The sequence below is a fragment of the Notamacropus eugenii genome, chromosome 3 (genome assembly GCF_028372415.1).
Source record: "Notamacropus eugenii isolate mMacEug1 chromosome 3, mMacEug1.pri_v2, whole genome shotgun sequence".
In the NCBI taxonomy this organism is placed as follows: Eukaryota; Metazoa; Chordata; class Mammalia; order Diprotodontia; family Macropodidae; genus Notamacropus; species Notamacropus eugenii.
In genome coordinates this window covers 396,093,997-396,117,518 of record NC_092874.1, presented here as the reverse complement: position 1 = coordinate 396,117,518, position 23,522 = coordinate 396,093,997, and the positions used below count along the sequence as shown (strand labels likewise).

Below are 23,522 nucleotides of genomic sequence, written 5' to 3'. Positions count from 1 at the left end.
TGCGCATGCGCCGTGCTCCATGCCCCATCTCCTGTACCTGGCAGAAGGTAGGCTAGGGGCGGGAAGGCAGGGCAGAAAGAAAGTAGACTGACTGCGCAGGCACTGAATTTCGCGGTCGGCCATTATGACGTAACCAGGCGCCTGGACTTGGACCGGAGCCGCGGCACGTCCAAGACGTTGCGCCGGGCGTGACGCAGAGGGGTTCGCCGCCGCCTCCTCTTCCTCCTCCTCCTCCCCCCGCCCCGTCTCCTCCTTCCCCCGCCCACCTCCTTCCCCCTCCCCTCACCCGCCCCGCCTGGGCCGTAGATTGGGGAGTCCCGGCTGGGGGGCGGCCGCGGGGTGGAGGACCCCAGGGCGGAGCAGTCCGGGGCGGAGCTGCAGCAGCTGCCGAAGCAGCCGCCTGAGGAGGCCGCGGAAGGAGGCAGCCGCCGCGGCAGGGACCCGAAGAGGAGCCGCCGGGCCCACCGCGGAGCCCTCGGCGCCCCGCTCGCAGCCCGGCTCCTGCCCTGCCCGGGGCCGCCGGCTCGCCGCGCTCCTTCCCTTCGGTCCCAGGGCGGCGGGCGAGCGGTCGCGGAGCAGGCGGCTGCGGGGTATATGGCGGCGGCCCTGTCCGCCCTTGCTCTCCGGCTCTCCCGATCAGCCGCCGCCCGCTCCTATGGAGTCTTCTGCAAGGGGCTGACCCGCACCCTGCTCATCTTCTTCGATCTGGCCTGGCGGCTTCGCATCAACTTTCCCTACCTCTACATCGTGGCCTCCATGATGCTCAATGTCCGGCTGCAGGTACTCCCCTCCCCCGGCCCCGGGGTCCGGCAGGAGCTGGGGGGTCCTGGGGCTGGGGGTGGGGAGGGAGCGCAGCCGAGTCCAGGCTCGCCGGAGGGAAATGGGGCCCTCCACGCCCTCCCCAGAAGGTGTGCGCGGTGCTGGGAGACTCTGTTTACAGAAGGATGATTAGCAACTGAATTTAGCGGTGCTGGCGCCCCGGGCACCCCCTTAGGAAAGCGTGTTATTCCCGTGCCCTCTTTCTTTCCCCAGATGATCCCATCTGAGCAACCTGTTAAGGTATAGTGGGGCTTCCCGAGTGGATGGATTGTCTTCGAGCAGTGATGTAACTCGCGTAAAACTGTCTAAGAACACTGTTCATATGTTCATAATTCTAGATGGGAGAATACTGGGGACCGGGGGTCCTTGAGAGGCTTCTGGGGAGGGGGGAAGTTGTCTAGACAAATTGGTCCCTTTCAACAACTCCCCTTTGATTCCTTTGGTGGTAGGGAGGAGGGAAAATAAGGCACTTGATGAGAAGTCAGAATAATTCAGAAGACATGGTCAGCCATGAAGTAAAACTACTTTCCCAGTGGTGAGGGCAAGAACGGATTCTCTATTTCATAAAATAAATGCCTCACTGTGGTCAGAAAGAAAATGCTACACGGTTAGAATGAATGAATCCCCTTCCTGGTTTGTATCTTCTAAATCCTGTAGTAGTTGTGTAGTTGTGACTTCAAGCTGAATGCCTAAATTTTGAGTAACCCTAGGCTCCTTTTAGACTATGGTACTAGGTAGTGGTAAGTTTAAGTGGGCATTCTTTAAGGTTTTTTTTCTTTGATTTAACTGTTACCCACTCCCACCCCCCCTTAAATCCTTATAGCTATAAAGTATCTGTCAGGGTCATTAACTTTTAAGGAATTCAAATAAAACCTCTCTGAAGGAGTGACCAGGAAAATTGAGACAAATCTGACTTATTCCAGGAGCCAAATTGAGTGAGCATATGACTTGATTGTTTTTGCTAACTGGCTCAATAATTTACTTATATTTGGGTTAAAATCATAAACTTAGGGCATTAGACTTGGCAGGTGCCTTAGAAATCTAGGCCAAATCCCTGTTTGACAGAAGAAATGGAGTCTCATTGAAGTAACTTGCCCACTTGGTCACACTGCTTTTTAGAAGCAAGAGTAATAAATACATGTTTTTCAGATTTTTTGTGTTTTTTTTTTTTTTTGGGTAACAGTGATGCTTAATGGCTTCATTTAGATACCTGCTTTGTCTCAAAACATTTTTCATATACCATAGCTATGGAGAAAAGGGGAGGAATTTTATGCTCACTCTGGAATCTTCATTTCTTAACTTCATTAGTATTTCTCAAGTTCTTCTTAGGCTCTTTGTATTAAATATTAGCCTGAATTAAAATGATAAACTCTAACTTGATTTTGTTTGATTGTGGCTAATTAATAGTGACAGTACCTTACTGATGTGAATATAAGTAAATTGGCATTCATAACCCAATGACATTAAATTGCTACCAAGGTGTAATGGAGTATTTGTCTTAACAGAGAGCAACAGTATTGCTCACTAATAGTACACATCTCTTTAGGGCAAAAAGTAATAAGTTCTCTTTTCTTTTTGTGCCACCATGGCATTAAATAGTCCATTTATTTAGCAAGTACCTCGTTAACTTTTAAACTTTTGTGACTTGTGATTTTTCAAGACAACAAGAAACCAGGAAAGAAAACTCAATTAATTCTGAAAATTATTGTGCTTTGTACCATAAACATCACTTTTATTTCCTGGTATAGGAATGTATACAATACCTTGCTCACCTGATTTTTTTTTTTTTTGTTAAACAAGCTAGTCAGCTTAACTTGTTCCAAAATACAAAGAAGCAAGAAATTGTGTTACATTTTGATGACAGATTCACAGATGAAAATTGCCTATTTCATTATTGCCCCTGACCTTTTTGAAACAGAACTGCATGAGCAAAGTTTCTATATTCTAAAAGCTTGCAATATAAAAAATCAGCTGGTGTGAATGTATATGTATAGGAACTAGAGTGGGTAAATAGAACAAAAATATTAGTACATGACTGGAAAAGGATTAATTTATATCATAAGTCAAGGGTAGGGTGAATAGATGTAGCCATTCTGTGATCAGGCTTGAAAGCTTTCAGTAGGCTAGGTGAGAAAGAATATTGGACGTACATTTTGAATTGTTTTTGGAAGTTCCTCAGTGGGAGAAGTAGAGTAATAAGACTTGAGTAGGTGACTCTGGGAGCAATGGAGAGGCTGAATTATCTACTGAAAATAATGAAAGAAGTGAAGTATAATCTAGGGCTTCAAAACAAAGGAAAAGGATTTTATGCTTGATATCCAGGAATAGGTGCAGTTACCCATCTAAGCAACACTTTCAGAAGCTAAAGGGCTCCCAAGAAAGAAATATTCAGATGTTACTAGAGAGGTTTACAACTGCATAAAATGCTGCATTTAGATACAATACTAATTTAGGGGAAAAAATCTCAATTTGTAGGGGGTCGTTATTTGTTGAAGGTTATGTATCATATTATTGAGGATTAGTCATTGAGAAACCTTTATTTGTATGAAAAAGAGAATCATTTCTTTCTTTCATCTCTGATAACAGTGAGACAGTTTTATTTCATAACTGCAAATGTTTTTGGATTACTTTTGCCTCTCATTGTGCATCATATTTTCCTTCCTCCCTATCACCAAAGAAATCAAAAGGGAGTAATTAAGAGGGGTAAAAACTTACTAAAACATCAGTAACTCCATTTGTCAAGATACAATGTGCACATTAGTTGTTGTTATTAAATAGATAAAATTTCAAAGCTCTTTTACCAATCTCAAACTTCCCATGATAGCAGAGGTCCTCCTTTTCAATGCTAACATTGAACACTTTTGCTTCTGGAAAACTAAAGATGAGTATTACTCAGAGGACAGTGGTGGATATGAGAAAGCTGCAGCGTATAACCAAGAAAAATTTGAAAAACAAGAGTAAAAGATGTCAACAAGCAACTGTATAACAGGAAGAGAAGATGGGCAAAATCAAAGATGATGGGTAGACAGCCAGAGTGCCTATAGGTGCCCTGGTAATATTAGGAGGAAGGCTTTTAGTACATTGGTTATATGCCTGTGGCAAATCTGTGGTTCAGCATTGACAAGAGTCACACAGAGTGAGCAAGTGGGGATGGGTTGTGATCTACATCTTTGGAAGGAGTTACTGAATTGATGAGATCCATTTGAGTATTATTGTTAACTGTGTGATCTCCAAATCATTTAACCTCTCAGTGTTTAATGCTTGGACTAACTACCTTCTACAGAAATGTGTTGTAGCCTATATAAGGAAAATGCAAAAGGCAAAGAATAAGGTAATCAAGGCAAGACAGACAGCACCTCCTATCTCCTTCTAATTTCTGAGTATAGAACTGGAAAGCTCCTTCTGGATTATCTTAATTTCCTGAATTTATTAATGAGGAAATATGATATTGCCTTGCTAGTGCCTTCACTGATATTCCTAAAACATAGATCTGAACATTTATTTCACTCCCCTACTTAGAAATCTTCAATACCTACCTTTTACTTCTGATAAAATAGAAATTTGCACTTAAAAGCCCTCAAAAACTTGTGTCTGCCTATATTTCTAGTTTTATTTCATTATTCTCCTTAGTGCAATCTCTGTTCCAATCAAAGTGGCCTGCTATGTGTTTCTCATATTAAACATTTCATCTCCTCCTCCCTTGTCTTTGTACAAGTGGTCCCTCATATCTGAAATACATTCCTGCTTCATAAAATTTTTGGTTTTCTTCAAAGCATAGTTCAGGTGTCAACCCCTACATAAGACTTTTCTTAATTCTTTACCCTATGTTACTAGCACTTTTTCCCTTTTGAAATTAGTTTGTATTATTTAGTATATACTTTTTAAATATTTTGTATCCTTCCCATGACACTGCTAGTAACCAGTGATCCTGGGCCCTCCAAGATTCTGAGTTTTCTGATCTATAAAATTAGATAAATGGACTATCAGATGGTTTGTAAGGTACTCTAGTTGTGCCATTCTAGGAATTTTTGGAGTCTATTGATCAAAGACATGCTTACAGTGAGGCAGTGGTCAAGGGAATAAATATAGAAATTGGAAAGAAATGGAATGATTTGGAAACTGATCAGATCAGTGAAACAAAGGACACAGGTGAGCTGATGATTATTGTGATTCTTTCCTTAGAATTTTAGTGACATAATTTGACATTAAGATGGAGAAGTTGAGAATCTTGTAGGACATTGTTAGAGAGGTCTGTTAGGAACTTTCTTTGCTGTTTAGGGCATAGGATGGGATCATAGATTTATATCTGAAAATGAATCTTAAAGGTCTGTTAGTCTTATCCCCTCATTTTATTGATGAAGAAACTGAGGCTTGGGAATGGTAAATGGTTTCCCAAAATCAAGTAGGTCTTAAGTAGCAGAACTGGGTTTTAGACTTAAATATTCTAACTTCAAAGTACCTTCTTTACTACACCATGCTACCCAAATAGTCCTATGACACTTATATTTGATCCTTACAATAACCCTGTTAGGTGGATACTTCTAATTTGGAGATGGCATTTAGAAATATAGAAAACTGGAAAAGGATATTAGGGTCCATTTCACAGTATTCAAGTTAATCCTTCATTATTGACTTGAGCTCTACTTTGATACTTGATTGTGCTATGGGTCACTCTGTTTCCCCCTTTTTTAAAATAGTATTTTATTTTTTCCAATTACATTTAAAGATGATTTTTAACATTCGTTTTATTTATTTTTAAATTTTTATTTATTTATTTTTAGTTTACAAGAGTCAGTTCCACTTTTGAGTTCCATATTTTCTTTCCTTCCTTCCTTTCCCCTCTCCCCAAGATGGCATGCAATCTGATACAGGCTCTACATATACATTCACATTAAACATATTTTCACATTAGTCGTGTTGAAAAGAATAATTATAACCAATAGAATGAACCATGAGAAAGAAGAAACAAGACAAAACAAAAAAGAGAGCAAATAGTCTGCTTTGATCTGCATTCAGACTCCATAATTCTTTCTCTGGATATGAATAGCATTTTCCATCATGAACCTTTTGGAGTTGTCTTAGAATCTTGCATTACTGAGAAGAGCCAAGTCTGTCAAAGTCAGTCATCTCACAGTGTGACTGTAACTGTGTACAGTGTTCTCCTGGTTCTGCTTCCCTCACTCAACATCAGTTCATACAAGTCTTTCCAGGTTTTTTTGAAGTCTTGCTGCTTATCATATCTTTTAGCACAATAGTATTTCATTACATTCATATACCACAACTTGCCACCACAAAAAGAGCTACTATAAATATTTTTGTACATGAGGGTCCTTTTCACATTTGTATGATCTTTTTGGGATATAGCCCTAGAAGTGGTTTGGACATAGTTCCAAATTGCTCCGCAAAATGGCTGGATCAGTATCCAACTCCACCAATAATACATTAGTGTTACAATTTTCCCATATCTTCTCCAACACTTATAACTTTCCTGTTTTGTCTTGTTAGCCAATCTGGCAGGTATGATGTGGTACCTAAGAGTTATTTTGATTTAATCAATAGTGATTTAGAGCATTTTTTCATAGAACCATAGATATTTAATTTCTTCCTCTGAAATGTACCTGTTTATATCCTTTGATCATTTATCATTTGGGGAATGACATATTCTTTTTTTTAAAAAAAAATTTATTTGTTTTCATTTTTCAACAATCACTTCCATAAGTTTTAAATTTTTCTCTCTCTCTCTTCCCCTTCCCTCTCCATGATGGCATACAGTCTTACATGAATTCTACACATGGTTGGTTTTTGTCCTTCTTTTTCGAAGAGGACCAAAATGACATCACCATGATAAAGTGAAGTTTCAGTATGTCCGGCTGTGGCTGATCAGACCAATATGAGCTTGAAATGCTCTACCACAGGTTGGGCACATATAGTACATGTGGGGTGGATACTCAAAATTTGCACATTCTACGTTTACTTTGTGCTATCTCAGTTCTGCTTTGCTCATAAAGCACAGCACCCTTTCTGATGTGGGCATGCCCTGCTGAGTGGTCCTGTGCCAGTGTCTCCCATGTTGCACAGTCAAATCCAAAGTTCTTGAGAGAGACCTTGAGAGTGTCCTTGTATCACTTCTTCTGGCCACCATGTGATTACCTGCCCCATGTAAGTCCTCCTCAAAATAGTCTTTTTGGCAAGCATGTATTTTGCATTTGAACATCGTGGCCAGCTCATCAGAGTTGTGCTCTCTGAAGCATAGTTTGTTTGAATGCTTGACAGTTCAGCTCAAGCAAGGACTTCAGTGTCTAGTGCCTTATCCTGCCAGGTGATCCTCAGAATCTTCCTAAGACAGTTCAAATGGAAGCGATTCAGTTTCCTGGCATGGCACTGGTAGACTGTCCATAATACCACTTCTCTCCCAAACTTCTCTTTGGAGCCTCCCAAACACTGACCTAGCTTTGGCAATGTGTGCATCAACCTCATTGTCAATGTGTACATCCCTGGAAAGTACACTACCAAGGTAAGTGAACTTATCCACAGCATTCAAAACTTCTCCATTTGCTTTAACCAATGGTTCCACATATGGATGGTGTGGTGGTGGCTGATAGCGCACCTGTGTTTTCTTGGTGTTAATTATTAGACCAAAATTAGCACAGGCAGCAGAGAATTGATCCATACTTTGTTGCATCTATCTATTTGATAAGCTGATGAGAGTCTTAGAGGGAAGATATTAAGGGTAAGGACTGGGAAAGACTTCTTGCAAAAAATGTGACTTTTCTCCAGACTTGAAGGAAACCAGGAAAGCCAGGAAATGGAGGATGAGGAGATTGAAGAGGAAGATATGCATTCTTATTAAACACATTTTCACATTATTCATGTTTCATAGAAGGAATAAAATAAATGAGAGAAACCATGAGAAAAAAACAAAACAAACATAATAAAATAGAAAATCGTCTGCTTCATTCTGCATTCTGACTCGGTAGTTCTTTCTCTAGATGTGGATGGCATTTTGCCTCGAGTCCTTTGGAAATGTTTTAGGTCCTTGCACTGCTGTGAAGGGCTAAGTCTATTAGAAACAGCCCTCGCACACTATGGCTGTTACAGGGTACAATGTTCTCCTGATTCTGCTCCTTTCACTCAGCATCAGTTCATATAAGTCCTTTCAGGTCTTTCTGAAGTCTTCCTATTCATCATTTCTTATACCACAGTAGTATTTCATTACATTCATATACCACAACTTGTTCAACCATTCTTCAATTGATGGGCATCCCCTCAATTTCCAGTTCTTGGCTACCACAAAGAGAGCTGCTATAAATATTTTTGTACATAGTAGTTCTTTTCTCATTTTTATGATCTTTTTGGGATACAATCCTAGAAGTGATATTGCTGGGTCAACGGGTATGCACATTTTTGTAGCCCTTTGGGCATAGTTCTAAGTTGCTCTCCAGAATGGTTGGATGAGTTCACAGCTCCACCAACAATGAATTAGTGTTCCAGCTCTCCCACATCTTCTCTAACATTTATCATCTTCCTGTTTTTTTCATGTTATTAGCCAATCTGATAGGTGTGATGTTGTACCTCAGAATTATTTTGATTTGCTTCTCTCTAATCAATAGTGATTTAGAGCATTTTTAAATTTAATTTTATTTATTTATTTTTTTTGATGTTCTACAATCACTACCTTAACATTAAGATTTTAACCCCCGACACCTACCCCCCCCCACTCCCCTCCCTCCCCAAGACACCATACAATTTTGTATAGGTTGTACATATACTTTCCTATTGAATACGTTTTCACTATAGTCATGCTATGTAGTCAGACTAAAATAAATGGAAGAAATCATATAACAAATCAAAGCATAATACACACACACACACACACACACACACACACACACACACACACACGTGATCTGCTACATTCTGCGAATGAGTTCCATAGTTCTTTCTCTGAGTGTGGAAGGCATTTTGCTTTAGAAAACCATTGGGATTTTTTTTTTTAAGTTCTTACGTTATTACGAAATTCCAAGTCTACCAGAAAAAACTCTCATACACTGTGGTTGTTGCTGTGCACAAAGTTCTCCTGGTTCTACTCCTTTCACTCAGCATCAGATCATATAAGTCCTTCCAGACCTTCCTGAAGTCTTCCTGTTCATCATTTCTTATGGCACAATAGTACTCCATTACATTCATATACCATAATTTATTCAGCCATTCCCCAGTTGATGGTCATCCCCTTGATTTCCAGTTTTTGGCAACTACAAAGAGTGCTGCTATAAATATTTTTGTACATGTGGGACCCTTTCCCATTTTTATGATCTCTTGGGTATACAGTCCTAGTAGTGATATTGCTGGGTCAAAGGGTATGCACATTTTTGTAGCCCTTTGGGCATAGTTCCAAACTGCTTTCCAGAATGGTTGGATGAGTTCACAGCTCCACCAACAATGAATTAGTGTTCCAACTCTCCCACATCTTCTCCAACAGTTATCATCTTCCTGTTTTATCATGTCAGCCAATCTGATAGGTATGATGTGGTATCTCAGAGTTGTTTTGATTTGCATCTCTCTGATCAATAGTGATTTAGAGCATTTTTTCATATGACTATAGATAGCTTTAATTTCTTCCTCTGAAAACTGCCTGTTCATATCCTTTGACATTTATCAATTGGGGAATGACTTGTATTCTTATAAATTTGACTCAGTTCTCGATATCTTTGAGAAATGAGATCTTTATCAGAGATGCAAGTTGTAAAAATTCTTTCCCAGTTTTCTGCTTCTCTCCTAATCTTGGTGTCATTGGCTTTGTTTGTACAAAAAATTTTCAATTTAGTGTAATCAAAATTATCCATTTTGCATTTCATAATGTTCTCTATCTCTCTTGTTTGGTCACAAATTCTTCCATTCTCCATAAATCTGACAGATAAATTATTCCTTGCAAATTATTCCTTGCTCTCCTAGTTTGCTTATAGTGTCAACCTTTAAATCTAACTCTTGTACACATTTCGACTCTATTTTGGTATATTGTGTAAGATATTGGTCTATGCCCAGTTTCTGCCATACTATTTCCCATTTTTCCCAACAGTTTTGTCAAATAGTGAGTTCTTATCCCAGAAGCTGGAGTCTTTGAGTTCATCAAATAGTACATTACTCTAGCCATTGATTACTGTGTCTTGTGCACCTAACCTATTTCACTGATCTACCACTCTTATTTCTTAGCCAGTACCAAGTAGTTTTGATGGTGGCTACTTTATAATACAATTTAAGCTCTGGTATGGCAGGGCCACCTTTTCTTGCATTTCTTTTCATTAATTACCTTTGTTCTTCCAGATGAATTTTGTTATTTTTTATAGCTATGTAAAGTAACTTTTTGGTAGTTTGATTGGTATGGCACTGAATAAGTAAATTAATTTAGGTAGAATTGTCCTTTTTATTATATTAGCTCTGCCTACCTACAGCAACTGATATTTTCCCAGTTATTTAGATCTGACTTTATTTGTGTGAAAAGTGTTTTGTAATTATGTTCATATATTCCTGGGTTTGTTTTGGCAGGTAGACTTCCAAATATCTTATAATTTTTACAGCAACTTTAAATGGAATTTCTCTTTCTATCTCTTGTTCTTGGCTTTTCTTAGTGATATATAGAAATGCTGAGGATTTATGTGGATTTATTTTATATCCTACACCTTTGTTAAGGTTATTTATTATTTCAAGTAGTTTTTTACTTGATTCTCTAAAATTCTTTAAGTATATCATCTTATCATCAGCAAATAGTGATAGCTTTGTTTCTTTTTTGCCTATTCTAATTCTTTCCATTTCTTTTTCTTCTTTTGTTGCTAAAGCTAACATTTCTAGTACCTTACTGAATAACAGTGGTGATAATGGACATCCTTGTTTTATCCTCAGTCTTACTGGAAATGCTTCTAGCTTATCCCCATTACATATAATACTTGCTGATGGTTTTTGGTAGGTGGTGCTTATCCTTTTAAGGAAGACTCCATTTATTCCTATGCTCTCTAGTATTTTTAATAGGAATGGGTGTTGTATTTTCTTAAAAGCTTTTTCTGCATCCATTGAGATAATCATAGTTTCTATTAGTTTTGTTGTTGATGTGATCAGTTATTATAGTTTTCCTAATATTGAACCGTGCATTCCTGAATAAATCCTACCTGGTCATAGTGTATTATTCTTATGATAAGTTGCTGTAGTCTTTTTGCCAATATTTTAAAATTTTTGCATCTATATTCTTTAGGGAAATTGGTCTGTAATTTTCTTTTCTGTTTTGACTCATCCTGATTTAGGTATCAGTACCATATTTGTATCATAAAAAAAATTGGTAGGACTCCACCTATTTTCCCAAATAGTCTATATAGAATTGGAATTCATTGTTCTTTAAGTGGTTGTTAGAATTCACTTGTTATCCATCTGACCCTGGAGATTTTTTCCTAGGGAGTTCTTAACATTCATTTAAAATTTTTTTTGGGTTCCACATTTTTTTCTCCCTTCACTTCTTTCCCCGCTTACTAAAATGGTAAGCAATTTGATGTGGATTATCTATGTGCAATCATATAAAACATATTTCCATATTAGTCATGTTGTAAAGGAAGAAGCAGACCAAAAGAAAAAAAAGACACATAAAAATGAAAATAGTATACTTCAGCCTGTAGTCAGATTCCATAGTTCTTTCTATGTATGTGGATAGCATTTTCCATCATGACTCTTTTGGTTCGTTGTATTGCTGAGAAGACCTAAGTCTATCATATTTTATCATCACACAATATTGCTGTTACTATGTATAATGTTCTCCTGGTTCTGCTCACTTCAGTTTGCATCACTTCATGTAAGTCTTTCAAAGTTTTTCTGAAATCTGTCTGCTCATCATTTCTTATTGTACAATAGTATTGCATTACATTCATATACCACAACATCACCCTGGTTTCTTAAAGGATATATGAGCAGATATAAACCCTGGAAAGTTCTGCCATTTGAGAAAAGTTTTGAGGCTGGCATCTTTTTGAGGATGGTCTGTTTTCTGCTTTCCATGGATCAGCGGCACTAGCTGGTGAAGGTGATCATTAAAGCTGGTCAGGAGGGAGTAAAATTTTTGGCTCGGGCAAGCCATGAAACAAAAAATACAAAATGAACCTCAGCTATATGTTGTACCCCTCTACTGAAGCATAGTGCAGAATTGAAGAAAAGTGGATAGGGCCTTTTGGGAATCTCATTTTATAAATAGTCTCTATACATATTAATTTAACTCACCCTGAATGTAAGATCCTTGACTTAGCACCAATGAAATGTTGACATACTAGATTGACATTGAATTGTATCAATAATGATATTCTCACTGTCAATGAAATCGAATATCACAATGTATATACTTCTGTCTTATAAATTAGAGCTAAATGGAAGGATGCCTCAGGTTCTCCTTGAAGAGAGAAATAAAAGAATTGGTGCAGTTGGTTTTTAGTATATGTCCAAAGGCAATAAGAAGAATCGTTTCTTGTGATATTTTGCAATGCATAGCTCATGGGCATTTGCAGAAGTACTATCATGAAAATAATGATAACTTATGCACCAATACCTCTTGCAGACAATAAAAAGGTAGAAAAGTTTTAGAAGGAACTTGATAAGACTCTCTAAATAAAATCAACCTTAATTCTCATTAATTTTAATAAAAAGTTTAGTGTAAAGGACCATATATGTTGAAATATATGACTTTAAATGAAGAAATGAGGGTCCAAAGGCATGTAGACTGCATAGAAGTTTTATACCTAAAAGTAATGAAGGCTTTTTTCAGAAATAAAGTTGGGAGGGGTTAGAGGTGGCATAATTTGAGAACTTGAAACAATATTATACCCACAAAATCAAATTTGCTATTTTTTCATCAGCTGAGTAACTAGTTAACGTGAGAGTCATTTCTGAATTGGTTGTTAATTATACTCTGCCATTGTATAGTGAGGCCACTGATTTGCTAAGTGAAAGGTCAGAATCAATATCAAGCTAGGGGAAAGGAGGATAAGGATGAGAAGATAAATGTAATTAAAAAAAAAAAAACACCTGACCTGTCTAAATAAACTTACTGAAGCTGAAAAATGGAGAGTGGATAAAGGAACAGGTATCACTTTTGATTATAGCCATTTCCTGTGAAAGTGTAACTGGTATAAGTCAACTGTCACAAAAGAAAGGGCAAGGAATTATGTCAACAAATATCTAATTTCCTTGTAATCACAGACAACACTTTAATATAAACTGTTTCTTAAAATCTTGAGGAGAATGATGAACACAGAGAAGCAGTAACTTAGAGAAGCAGCGAAGGCAAAAACAGGTTTACAGAAAGCTTGTGAGAAATCCAATTTTCTGTATCCTGAAAATATTTAGGGTGAAACTTTTTTTATACTTAATAGTATTTTCTGCCAATTACATGTAAAGATAGTTTTCAACATTCATTTTTGTAAGATTTTTGGGTTCCAAATTTTTCTCCTTTCCTCCATTTCCTCTCCCCTCCCCCAAGACTGCAAGCAATCTGGTATAGATTATACATGTACAATGGGATGAACTTCTAAGAGAATAGATGAAAAATGGAAAATATGTAGCAAGATTTCTATAACTCTTTTCTCATGCTTTAGAATACCTACTTATTAATTCTAGTGTAATTCTTAAGTTTCTGTATGAGGGACTAGACATTAAATAAACAAGCAAGTAGAAGTACTGGATCCTATTGAATATTCACAGAGATGGTCTGTTCTGGTGGCAGCAATTTTTAGGTTTATGAGAGGGATTAAATTTCAAAATATCTGTAAAACGGGAGGATATAAAATACTTGGGAGAAACAGTCATGTTTTTTATTTTTAAAAAGGGGATAGAGGAAATAGTTATCAATGTAGATGCCTATCTTCTCTTTTCTATATCTTTGGGAATAATCTGCATTTATATACACACGCACACATCTACACATATACCTAATGTGAAGGGAACAGGCAGGTTTCTGTGAATGATACTCAGCAGCAGGCAGAATCTTTATAGTTACAGTTTTCTGAAACTTGTAGAAGATTCAAGATAGCACTATTCTGATTTGTTTATTACCAAAAATGGTTTGATTCAGTAAAGTAAAATACCTCCTTTAAAGCTTAAACACAGTGTCTCCCATGCATATTTTAAAAAATCAAATAAAATTCCTTGAATGACACAAGAAAGGACTTTTTTCCAGCCCTCTGATTATTAATATGAAATGAAGTATAAAACAAGGAAATGTGTCTGCCACCGTTATGGAGGATGTTCAATAGAGTCTGAATTAAAAAGGGATTATTGATAGGTGATTATGTTTTCTAGATGTTTCTTTTTGTGGATGACTTTGTATTAATGGTATCTAGTCCCATATAGGAAAAACCAAGTAGTTGGAGGGTACCTATTATCTCTCCAGTTGTGTCTCATGGTTTAGACAACCCATAGGAGCTAGTCCTTTAGTAGATATATTTTAGACAGACGGCAGATAGATATTGAGCCAAGTCCAGCATTGAATAGGATAGGAGAATGAGAAAAAATTATATTGAATTTGGGGATTCTATGGTGGTTTTTTCTTTTTTAAAAAATTATTTTGATATTGAACATGAGGGAGGGAGAGAAAGAGAGAAAATGAGAACATTTCTGTACACACAACAGGGCACAAGAAGACAATTCTGTATGAAAACTGTGAATCTTCCTTTGTGTGGTGCTTTTAAATTGAATTCAAGATTTTCCATGAGAGAAAACCAAATTTCTTCACACCTGTATTCTTCAAGGAATGGTAAATAGCTATAAAACCTGGAATACCATAATCAAAATTGTTACTCGGAGTATAATAGACATATGTGGGCATGAGTAGGCTTTAATATATTCCATCAACAACAAAATCAATAATTATAAGAAGTTGGCCAGTGTGAGGGATTTATCAAGAATGAGAGATAACTCCACATGCTGCATTTGTACCCATCTAATATTAAGAGCTAAAAGAAGGCTCCTGGGACCAGTGTAGGGATGAAACATTGAGAGTACATAGACAGGAAGTTTGCACAATGAAAAGACCCAGATGGATTGTCATCTGCAGTGTTAGAGGCAGTAGCCCACGTTAAATTTATTGAAGTATTGTCCTGAGAACTGTGTGAATCTAAACCAGTTTTAAAAGTTGATCAGTGAAAAACTGCTAGTCTTCTCATCAAGAAGAATAAAGATATTGCTAAGGTCCTGTAGCTTTTCAGTTATACACAATGGAAAGGAAAAACTGATTTTCCTATTCAGTTTTAGTTGGTGGTAAACATTCTGTTAGTCGTTAGGAATTTTTTTATTGTTTGGGTCCAAGATCTTGGGGTTTAGAAATTAAAATTTACTCTGAGGTCAAGCTGTTGCGGTTGATAGATCGTATCCACCATCCGACGCCCCCTGCCCAGAGTAAAAGTGGATACTAGAAATTGGGTACTTTTTAAAAAACTTCAAAGGAAATATTTATTAGATTTCCCCAATAATCCTTCAGGACTAATAGGAGAAACCAATTTAAAATCCTGGTCTAGGATTGCTCTTTGTACCAGTTTTATGGCAATTCTTCATGTTCTGCTTTATGTGTTAGTCATGCACGTCTTGCCTTACCTATTAGGTTGTAAACTTAGGAAGTCTTAGTCATCTTAACGCTCTCATAATTCTTAGCACAGTGCCTTGCATATAGCAGGTGTTTAGTACATGTTTAAGTAAGGAATAGGACCACCTGAAGCATGAAGTATGAACAAGCATTGTATGTTGTCTTTATATTCAGGGTGATTGAATCAGTAGGGTTGGGCTACTTCGTCAGGCTGTCTAAATGAAACAAACTTGGTGAGAATAATGTCCTTGAAGCCTAGGTTGGAGAAAGGGTTAAGGAATAGTCGTTGCTCATAGGATAAAGAGCTAATGACCAGGAATAATAGTATTTTGTTAATTGAGCAAGCAGAATTATGCAGACTACCCTATTGAATATGGCAGTGGGGAACTTTTCATTGATCTTAAGAAGTTTAGAATATAAATTGCTGAATTCCATTGAGAAAGTGAGTCCAAGATTAAGCTAGTAGTTAGGAAGTTCTCAGAGTAGAGATAAACTCTAAGAATTTGTAGATAAAAGGAAAGAGAAAGATTAGCTAGGTTATAAGAAGACTCAGAGCTCATTTAAGAATAGGTATAACCTATATGGCTTCTTCATTGTTCTTTTGGTTAGGTGAAGGAATTAGGAGAGGGTACATTTAGAAGAGCCTGTTGATGTGGCAGTGATAGATTAAGTAGGTGCTTAATAAATACTTATTAGCTTAATGAAGGTAAGGTGCTAAAAGCAGGACATAATGGGAATTGGACATTCATTATGAAATTTTCCGTCCAGCTTTGCCTGGCCCTAACAGGGACACTAGGCATGTTTGTGGGGAGACATTTTGTCCTCCTTAGGGTTAATTTTTAAAATATGGGAAGTATATCCCCAGTCAACCAACAAATCTTTATAAAGCACTAGAACATAGTCCTTAGACACTGGGGAGATACTAAGTTGAGAAGTTATGGTCTTGGTCTTTAGGACGTTTTAGTTTAGTAGAGAGATAAGATATCAATAGAGTAAGTACAATATTATATAAATGGTTTAGAGAAAATAAAATGCTACATGAGGTCTGGAGGAGGTTTTTACTAAGTTGGGGTCAGTGGGGAGAAGAGAGCAGAATTAGGGAAGGTTTCTTGGAGCAGGTGGTGTTTGGGTCTGGCTCTTAAAGCATGGGAAGGAATATAATACGTATTCTATCCTTTCCTTTACATTCTAGGCATAGAGGATAATCCTAGTAAAGGCACTGAAGTGTGAAAATGTGTGAGTTTGGGAGAGGGTTGTCTAGGTTGGCTGTGGAATATAGTGCTTATTGAGTTGTTTAGTGGAAGACAAGCAAGGTGCTGACCTCAAGTCAGGAAGACTTATCTTCCTGAGTTTAAATCCAGCCTCAGACACTTAAAAGCTGTGCAGCTCTGGGCAAGTCACTTCACCCTGTTTGCCTCAGTTTCCTCATCTGTAAAATGAGCTAAGAACAGAAATGATAAATGTCTCCGGTATCTTTGCCAAGAAAACCCCAATGGGGTCATGTTGGACATGATTAAACCACAGTAGGGCCTGAGTTAGGTTATATCACTTGTGTCAGGTAAAGTAAAAGTAAAACTTTTACTAAAGAGACTATAGGGAAACTGAAGTTTGGTTTTTTTATTTTTTTCAACTAACAAAATTTTTTTTTCTCCTATTCTCATTTTGGGAGAAAAACTTGAAACAAACCCTTACTTCAAACATGCAAAACAAATTCTGGCTTTGGCCATGTCTCAAAAATATGGCTCATTCTATACTGCAAAGCTATCACCTCTATCAGGAGGGTAGGTATCATACTTCAACATTCGTTTTCTGGAATCTTGGTTGGTCATTATGTTTATCAGTTCTTAAGTTGTTCAAAGTTCTTTGTCTTTAAAATATTATTGTTTAAATTGTACTTCTGGTTCTGCTACCTGTGTGTCCATACAAGTCTTTCCAGATTTCTCTGAAATCCTCCTTTTCATCATTTCTTACAGCACAAAAGTATTCCATTACATTTATACACTGATTTGTTCAGCTGTTCTCCTGTTGATGGGCAACTCCCTTTGCATTTACAAAGAGTGCTGCTATAAATAGTTTTATACGTATGGATCCTTTCTTCTAAACCTAGTAATACTGAGGATTTGGGGCAGATTAATGACATAACTAGGTTCTATCCAGGAATGGGGAACCTGTGGCTTAAAGGCCCTCAAATGCAGTCCTTTAACTGAATCCAAACTTCTCAGAAGAAATTCCCTTAATGAAAAGATTTGTTCCGTAAAACTTGAACTCAGTCAAAAAGCCACACCCAACAACCTAGGAGGCCACATGTGGCCTGGAAGCCACAGGTTCCCCACCCCTGTTACCCACATATCCTAGTTTTCCTTAATTACTCATTTTAGCTCTGGTGTCTGTGAGTCTAAATTCTGTATTCTATGTTTTCAGTCAATACAGTCAGTAATAAGAGACCAAGGCCATGACTTCTCAACTTTGTCTCTTCCCTGGATCAGAACTGTGCATTGATGCTTCCTACATGTGGAGTAATTTTTATTCATGATGAACTTAATGCTCTTGAACTTAAAAGTACTTCATTTTGTTGTGCAATTAACACACCCTTTTCTGTTGATGTTTTCATGGACATCATTTGGGAGGTGTTTAGATGGAACTCTTCCTCTGCTCCCCTCCAGCCGAGTGCGAGTGGGTTCAAAACGCTGGACCACTTGACTTTTCGGCATTAGTTTTCTCGTCTATGTAGTCTTCATTTTAGGAATGGATCTCCTTTTGAAGATTTGTAAGTTGTTTTCTTAAATCAGAATGTGTTTTCTGCTGAAGTATGCAGTAAACGATGGCGATATTTTCTAAATTAGATTACAGAAGACTTCCTGATTCATTATATAGCTACGTCAACACTAGCCCTGGTTTTAGGACTTCGGATCATGAAGTGCAGAACCTTAGGATAAAGCATAGTTAACCATGGCTTCCATCCCTTTTTCAGGGTCACTCTCTTGCAGAATTTTAAAAGAGACAAAGTTAGGTTTTTGTTGCCCTCCCAATTTTTTTGGACCTTTTTCCCCCATTTCCATCCAGTAGTACACTATTTCCCTCTAGCCTTGCAACACAGGAAGGTTAATTTTAAGATTGTCAGAATGCTCAGTGGTCTGTCTATCTTACCTATCTTTGATTTCTTCAATCAGAAATCCTTTCTCAATGTAGCCAATTTCAAGTAGGAAAGCTGATAAGATTTGAGTTGTCAGTGTATATGATTAATAGCCCAGTCCTAGACCTTCTTAGATATTTGTTTATTTGTATGTTTCTCATTAACATAGATTTCTTAAATACTAAGATTTCATAGAATGTGAGATAGTTTTAGGCAGAACACTACTAGATAAACAGGGCATTATTGCCTGGAAGGATGTTCTTGGCATCAGATTCTCCCAAGTTGTACACTTCGCCTTTGGGAGCCACAATTCCCATTTTCCCCCCATCTTCTATTCCCCCTTACAGTGGGTCCCATAGTAGCTATAACAGGGGCCATGTAAGTAATGGTGGAGAGAAGAGCAGAGATACAGGAATTTTGGATCTGTTTATAGATTAGGGAATACCTGTATGAGTAGGAATAGGTAAGAGATTTTGTGAACTATTATTAAATATTTGGGAAATATCTGAAAGTTTTTTATGGCCAAAGAAAAAGGAATCTATAATGCTTAAACTAGAGAAGGGTTGACAAGAATAGTTGTAGGCTTAGAGCCAGTTATATTTTTATGATGATCTACAAAAGTATTTTTGGAAAATGACCTAACTGTGCAGTTTATTAAACTGTCTTCTAAATAAAAGAACTTGAGCACATTTCTAGGTTTATAAATAATTATGTTAAGTGATCTTAAGGAATCTTTAAGGGATTTAGCTTGAATCACTAAAGAGAACAAGAATAGAAGGATTTTCCTTAACATAATAAAGTTATCTATTTTAGCCTGAGCCAACATACTATGCAATGGAAAAAGTTTTGAAGCAATCTCATGAGAAAGAGGTACAAATATGGTGCTCCTTTTTACCACTTCTATTTTGTATTGTATTGGAAATGGTAGCAATTTCTGTAAGAGAAGGAAAAAACGTTAGAAGGATTGTCATTGGAAATGAAGAGATCAAAATACTATTTTTTGTTACCTGATACCTTATTTAGAAAATCCACTTGCCTCAACCAAATATTTGAGTAAGTGAATTCAGCAAGTTTCTAGGATATAAGATTGACTCATAAAATTATAGACATTCTTTTATTAGTAATAAAGATCAAGAAAAAATAAGAATAAAACTGTAGTTAATTTTATCTTTTGTCTCCCTTTAAAGTTTTTTTTTTTAACATATCACTATCATTTTCTAGTGACTCCCTCCCTTCTAACAAATAAGCACAGTCAAGAAAAACAGCCAAGTGTGAAAGCGTTGACCTCGTTGTGTTCGAAATGCTTCACCACCAGATCCTCCAGAGTCTTAATTGTCAGGGCACTGATGCAGCCTTTCAGCATTGCTTTGCTTCGCATTGCTGTGTCCTTTGTAATCGTTTTCCTGGGCCTGCTCACTTCACTCTGCTACAGTTAATCCAGGTCTTCTTTGAATTTTTTATATATCACTTCCTACAGCACAATAAAATTCCAAAATTGATGGGAATGCACTACCATTTCTTTGTTACTGTAACAAATGTTCCTATCAATACTTTTGTGTTAGATGAGGCCTTTTGTTTCATGTTTGATGTCCTTGTTGCATATTGCCAGGTAAGTAATATCCCTGGATTTAAGGGAATGTTTATAGCTTAATTATTTTTTTAATATAATTCCAAATTGTTTTCCAGAACTGTTGAACTAATGCATTGGTCCACCAATAATACATGCCTTTCTTCCCAGTATATGCAGTTTTTGTCTTTTTTTATCTTTGCCAAACTGATGGTTGTAAAATAAAACCTCAGGGTGGTTTTAACTCGTCATTTCTCTTTTTAATAATTCAGAGCTGTATTTCATACTCTTGTAGATAGCTCTTATTTTCTCTGTTGAAAATCCTTCATATCCTTTGATGATTTATCTTTTGGAAAATGACCCTTCTTTTTACATATTTGCATCATATATGTGTATGTAGATGGATCTACACATATACACACATACATACCCCTAAATTAGATTTCAAACCATTTACAGAGATAATTGTAGCATGAATTCCCCACTTTAACTGCTTCTCTTCTAATTCTAGCAGCATTGCTTTTGTTTATGCAAGAGCTTTTCAGTTTTATATAATCAAAATTGGCCATTTTATCCCTTTGATAACCTCTGTCCTTTCTTTAGTTAAAAATTCTCCTATCCCTAGTTGTGCAAGGTACTTTGTACTTGCATTTTTTTAAATGTGACCTCTTATATTTAAGTCATGTATGCATTTGAACTTTTATTATGGCATATGGTATGACATGTTGGTTTAAAACTTCTGCCAAACTGCTTTCTACTTTTCCCAGAAGATTTTTTTTATTGAATATGGGATCTTTTCCCCAACAATTATTGTTTGGGTTTTATGGAACATTAGGCTACTTATGTTTGATTGCTTCTGGGTCTCACCTGCCTAATCTGTTCCATCGATCAGCTTCAATATTTAAAAATTGGTACAAATAATTTTGGCGTGCTCTACTTTGTATTATAGTTTAGTTTGAAATCTTATGACATTAGGGTGTCCACTTCATTAGGGAACTTTTCTGTTTTCATTATTTACCTTGAGATTCTTGACCTTTTTGATATTCCATACGAATTTTATTATTTCTTCTAGTTAAGGATATGCAGTGTTAAGTCTTAATCCTTGACATATTACTAATAGTACATGTGTTTAAAAACAGTTTTTCCAAGTTCATGTACTTTTTAAAATCTATAGAAAATAAAGAATGGGGAGAAGAGTCAAAATATACTAACTTTTGTCTTATTTGATTGCATGTCCGATAGCTTTTACTCTGTTCCACGGGATCTATTTCTCAATTTTTTTCCTAAGAGCTAGATGGAAGTTATTATTAAAGATCTCTGGTGCTAGGAAAAAATAGAGAAATAGATCAGTGGAACATAATCAGGTGTGCAAAGAATAAAATACACACATAAAAAAATCTCCATTTATTTTCTATAAGTTTTTTTTTTTTAACACATTGCTTGGAAAAATTGGTTAGTATTGTGTCAGGGAATGAATTTAGATTGACACTCACACTGCATACTACAGTTTGTAGTATTTCTGCTGGATGATGGTTTTAAAAATAAAAATTAACTTTAGAATATGGAAAAAACTGGAATAATATGTTTATATCAGTTACAGAAGGGAGAATAATTTTTATTTTAAATGAACAAGAGAAATTATTAGGGGCAGGATAGATGTGCCTGATTACATTAAAATGAAAAAAATTTGCACAACAACATAAACCAAAATAAAATTAAATTGATGATGTATTTCACAGAAGAAAAAGTTGGTAGTAAAAATATGTAAGGAACTGTTAAAAATTTAAAAGATACCTTGGAGTTCCTAATGGATAAAATAATCAAGGAATATGAATACACAATTTACAATAGGTGAAATACAAATTGTTAATCACTTAAAAATGCTTAACCTCCCTAATAATAAAATAAAAGTAATCAGAGGTGCAAATCAAATTAACCTTGCATCCTACAAATTGATGGAAATAATTTGAAATAGTGAAACAGTATTGAAGGGATTTCAGAGAAACAGGTTTACTTCTTTTTTTGTGAGTGGAATTGAAAAGTAGTAGAAACCCTTGGCAGAGGGCTCTGTATTTAGAATCAAATATTCTGATCTGAAAATCCCAGATTGCATATTTACTAGCTATATGACTGTGGGCATTTAATTGCCCTCAGTTCGAATTTTCTTATCTATAAGATGGGAATGACATATATTGTAAATCTTAAAATGCTTTTAAAACTTAAGCTGCTATTATCATTAATAGTTTATTACTTATTGTAACATAATAAACATGCACTTCTTCTGAAACATACTGGCTCTGCAATGCTGAAGGCATGTCACAGATTCAGTGGCCCAGGTAACTCTAGATGTGGAGGAACTGTTGATCTCTATTGGTGATAGGAGTTTCCTCATATGAATGAAATCACATATACATTATAAAAATAATGTTATTTGTGAATTTTGACACTAGTAATTTATTGTATTGTGTTATGTGTTTATATTTAGCAAAACGTCAGTACTCTACAACTCATTTAGTTCTTCTTGGTCTTAAGAATTTCCAGTAGCTTCCTTGAATAATAATCTTGTTATTCTCTGCCATGGTCACAGCATATCTTTAAGAATGATGTTTAGTTCTGAACCCCTCATTTTAAGAACATTGATGAACTGGAGAGTGTCCAGAGGAAGGCACCCAGGATGGTAAAAGAACTTGAGTTCCATGAGATTCATTAGAAAGAAAAGGGTATATTTAGCCTAAAGAACAGAAGACTGAATAGGGTTGTAGGATAGTGGTGGATAATAGCTCTTTTTTTTTTAATTTATTTATTTTAAGTTTTTAATATTCATTTCCACAAAATTTTGAGTTCCAAATTTTCTCCCCATCTTTCCCCTCCCCCTACCCCAAAACTCTGAGCATTCTAATTACCCCTACCCCCAATCTGCCCTCCCTTCTAACATCCCTCCCTTCCCTTGTCCCCATCTTCTCTTTTGTCCTGTAGGGCAAGATAAATTTCTATACCCCATTACCTGTATTTCTTATTTCCCAATTGTATGCAAGAACAATACTCAACAATTGTTCCTAAAACTTTGAGTTCCGACTTCTCTTCCTTCCTCCTTCCCCACCCATTCCCATTAGGAAGGCAAGCAATTCAGTATAGGCTGTATATGCATAATTTTGCAAATAACTTCCATAATAGTCATGTTGTGTAAGACTAACTATATTTCCCTCCATCCTATCCTGCCCCCCGTTGCTTCTATTCTCTCTTTTGACCTTGTCCCTCCCCAAGAGTGTTGACTTCTAACTGCCCCCTCCTCCCATTACCCTCCCTTCCATCTCCCCCTCACCCTGCTTATCCCTTTCTCCCCCACTTTCCTGTATGATAAGATAGGTTTTCATACCAAAATGAGTGTGCATTTTATTGCT

The 23,522-nt window shown here is 36.7% G+C and overlaps 1 protein-coding gene across 2 annotated transcripts in view; it reads left to right on the top strand.

The window, feature by feature from the left end:
- The first annotated feature begins 307 nt into the window (after positions 1 to 307).
- The window catches only part of LOC140497201 (small integral membrane protein 10-like protein 3), a 45,968-nt gene continuing 22,753 nt past the window's right edge, over positions 308 to 23,522 (top strand). Inside the window, exons 1-2 of one of the 2 annotated variants that reach the window (XM_072597852.1) lie at positions 308 to 780; positions 1,033 to 1,059. In XM_072597852.1, the coding sequence (XP_072453953.1) occupies positions 595 to 780; positions 1,033 to 1,059 (213 nt within the window). In that variant the 5' untranslated portion in view covers positions 308 to 594. The remainder of the gene's footprint in view (positions 781 to 1,032; positions 1,060 to 23,522) is intronic. The other variant, XM_072597851.1, reaches the window with a different exon arrangement.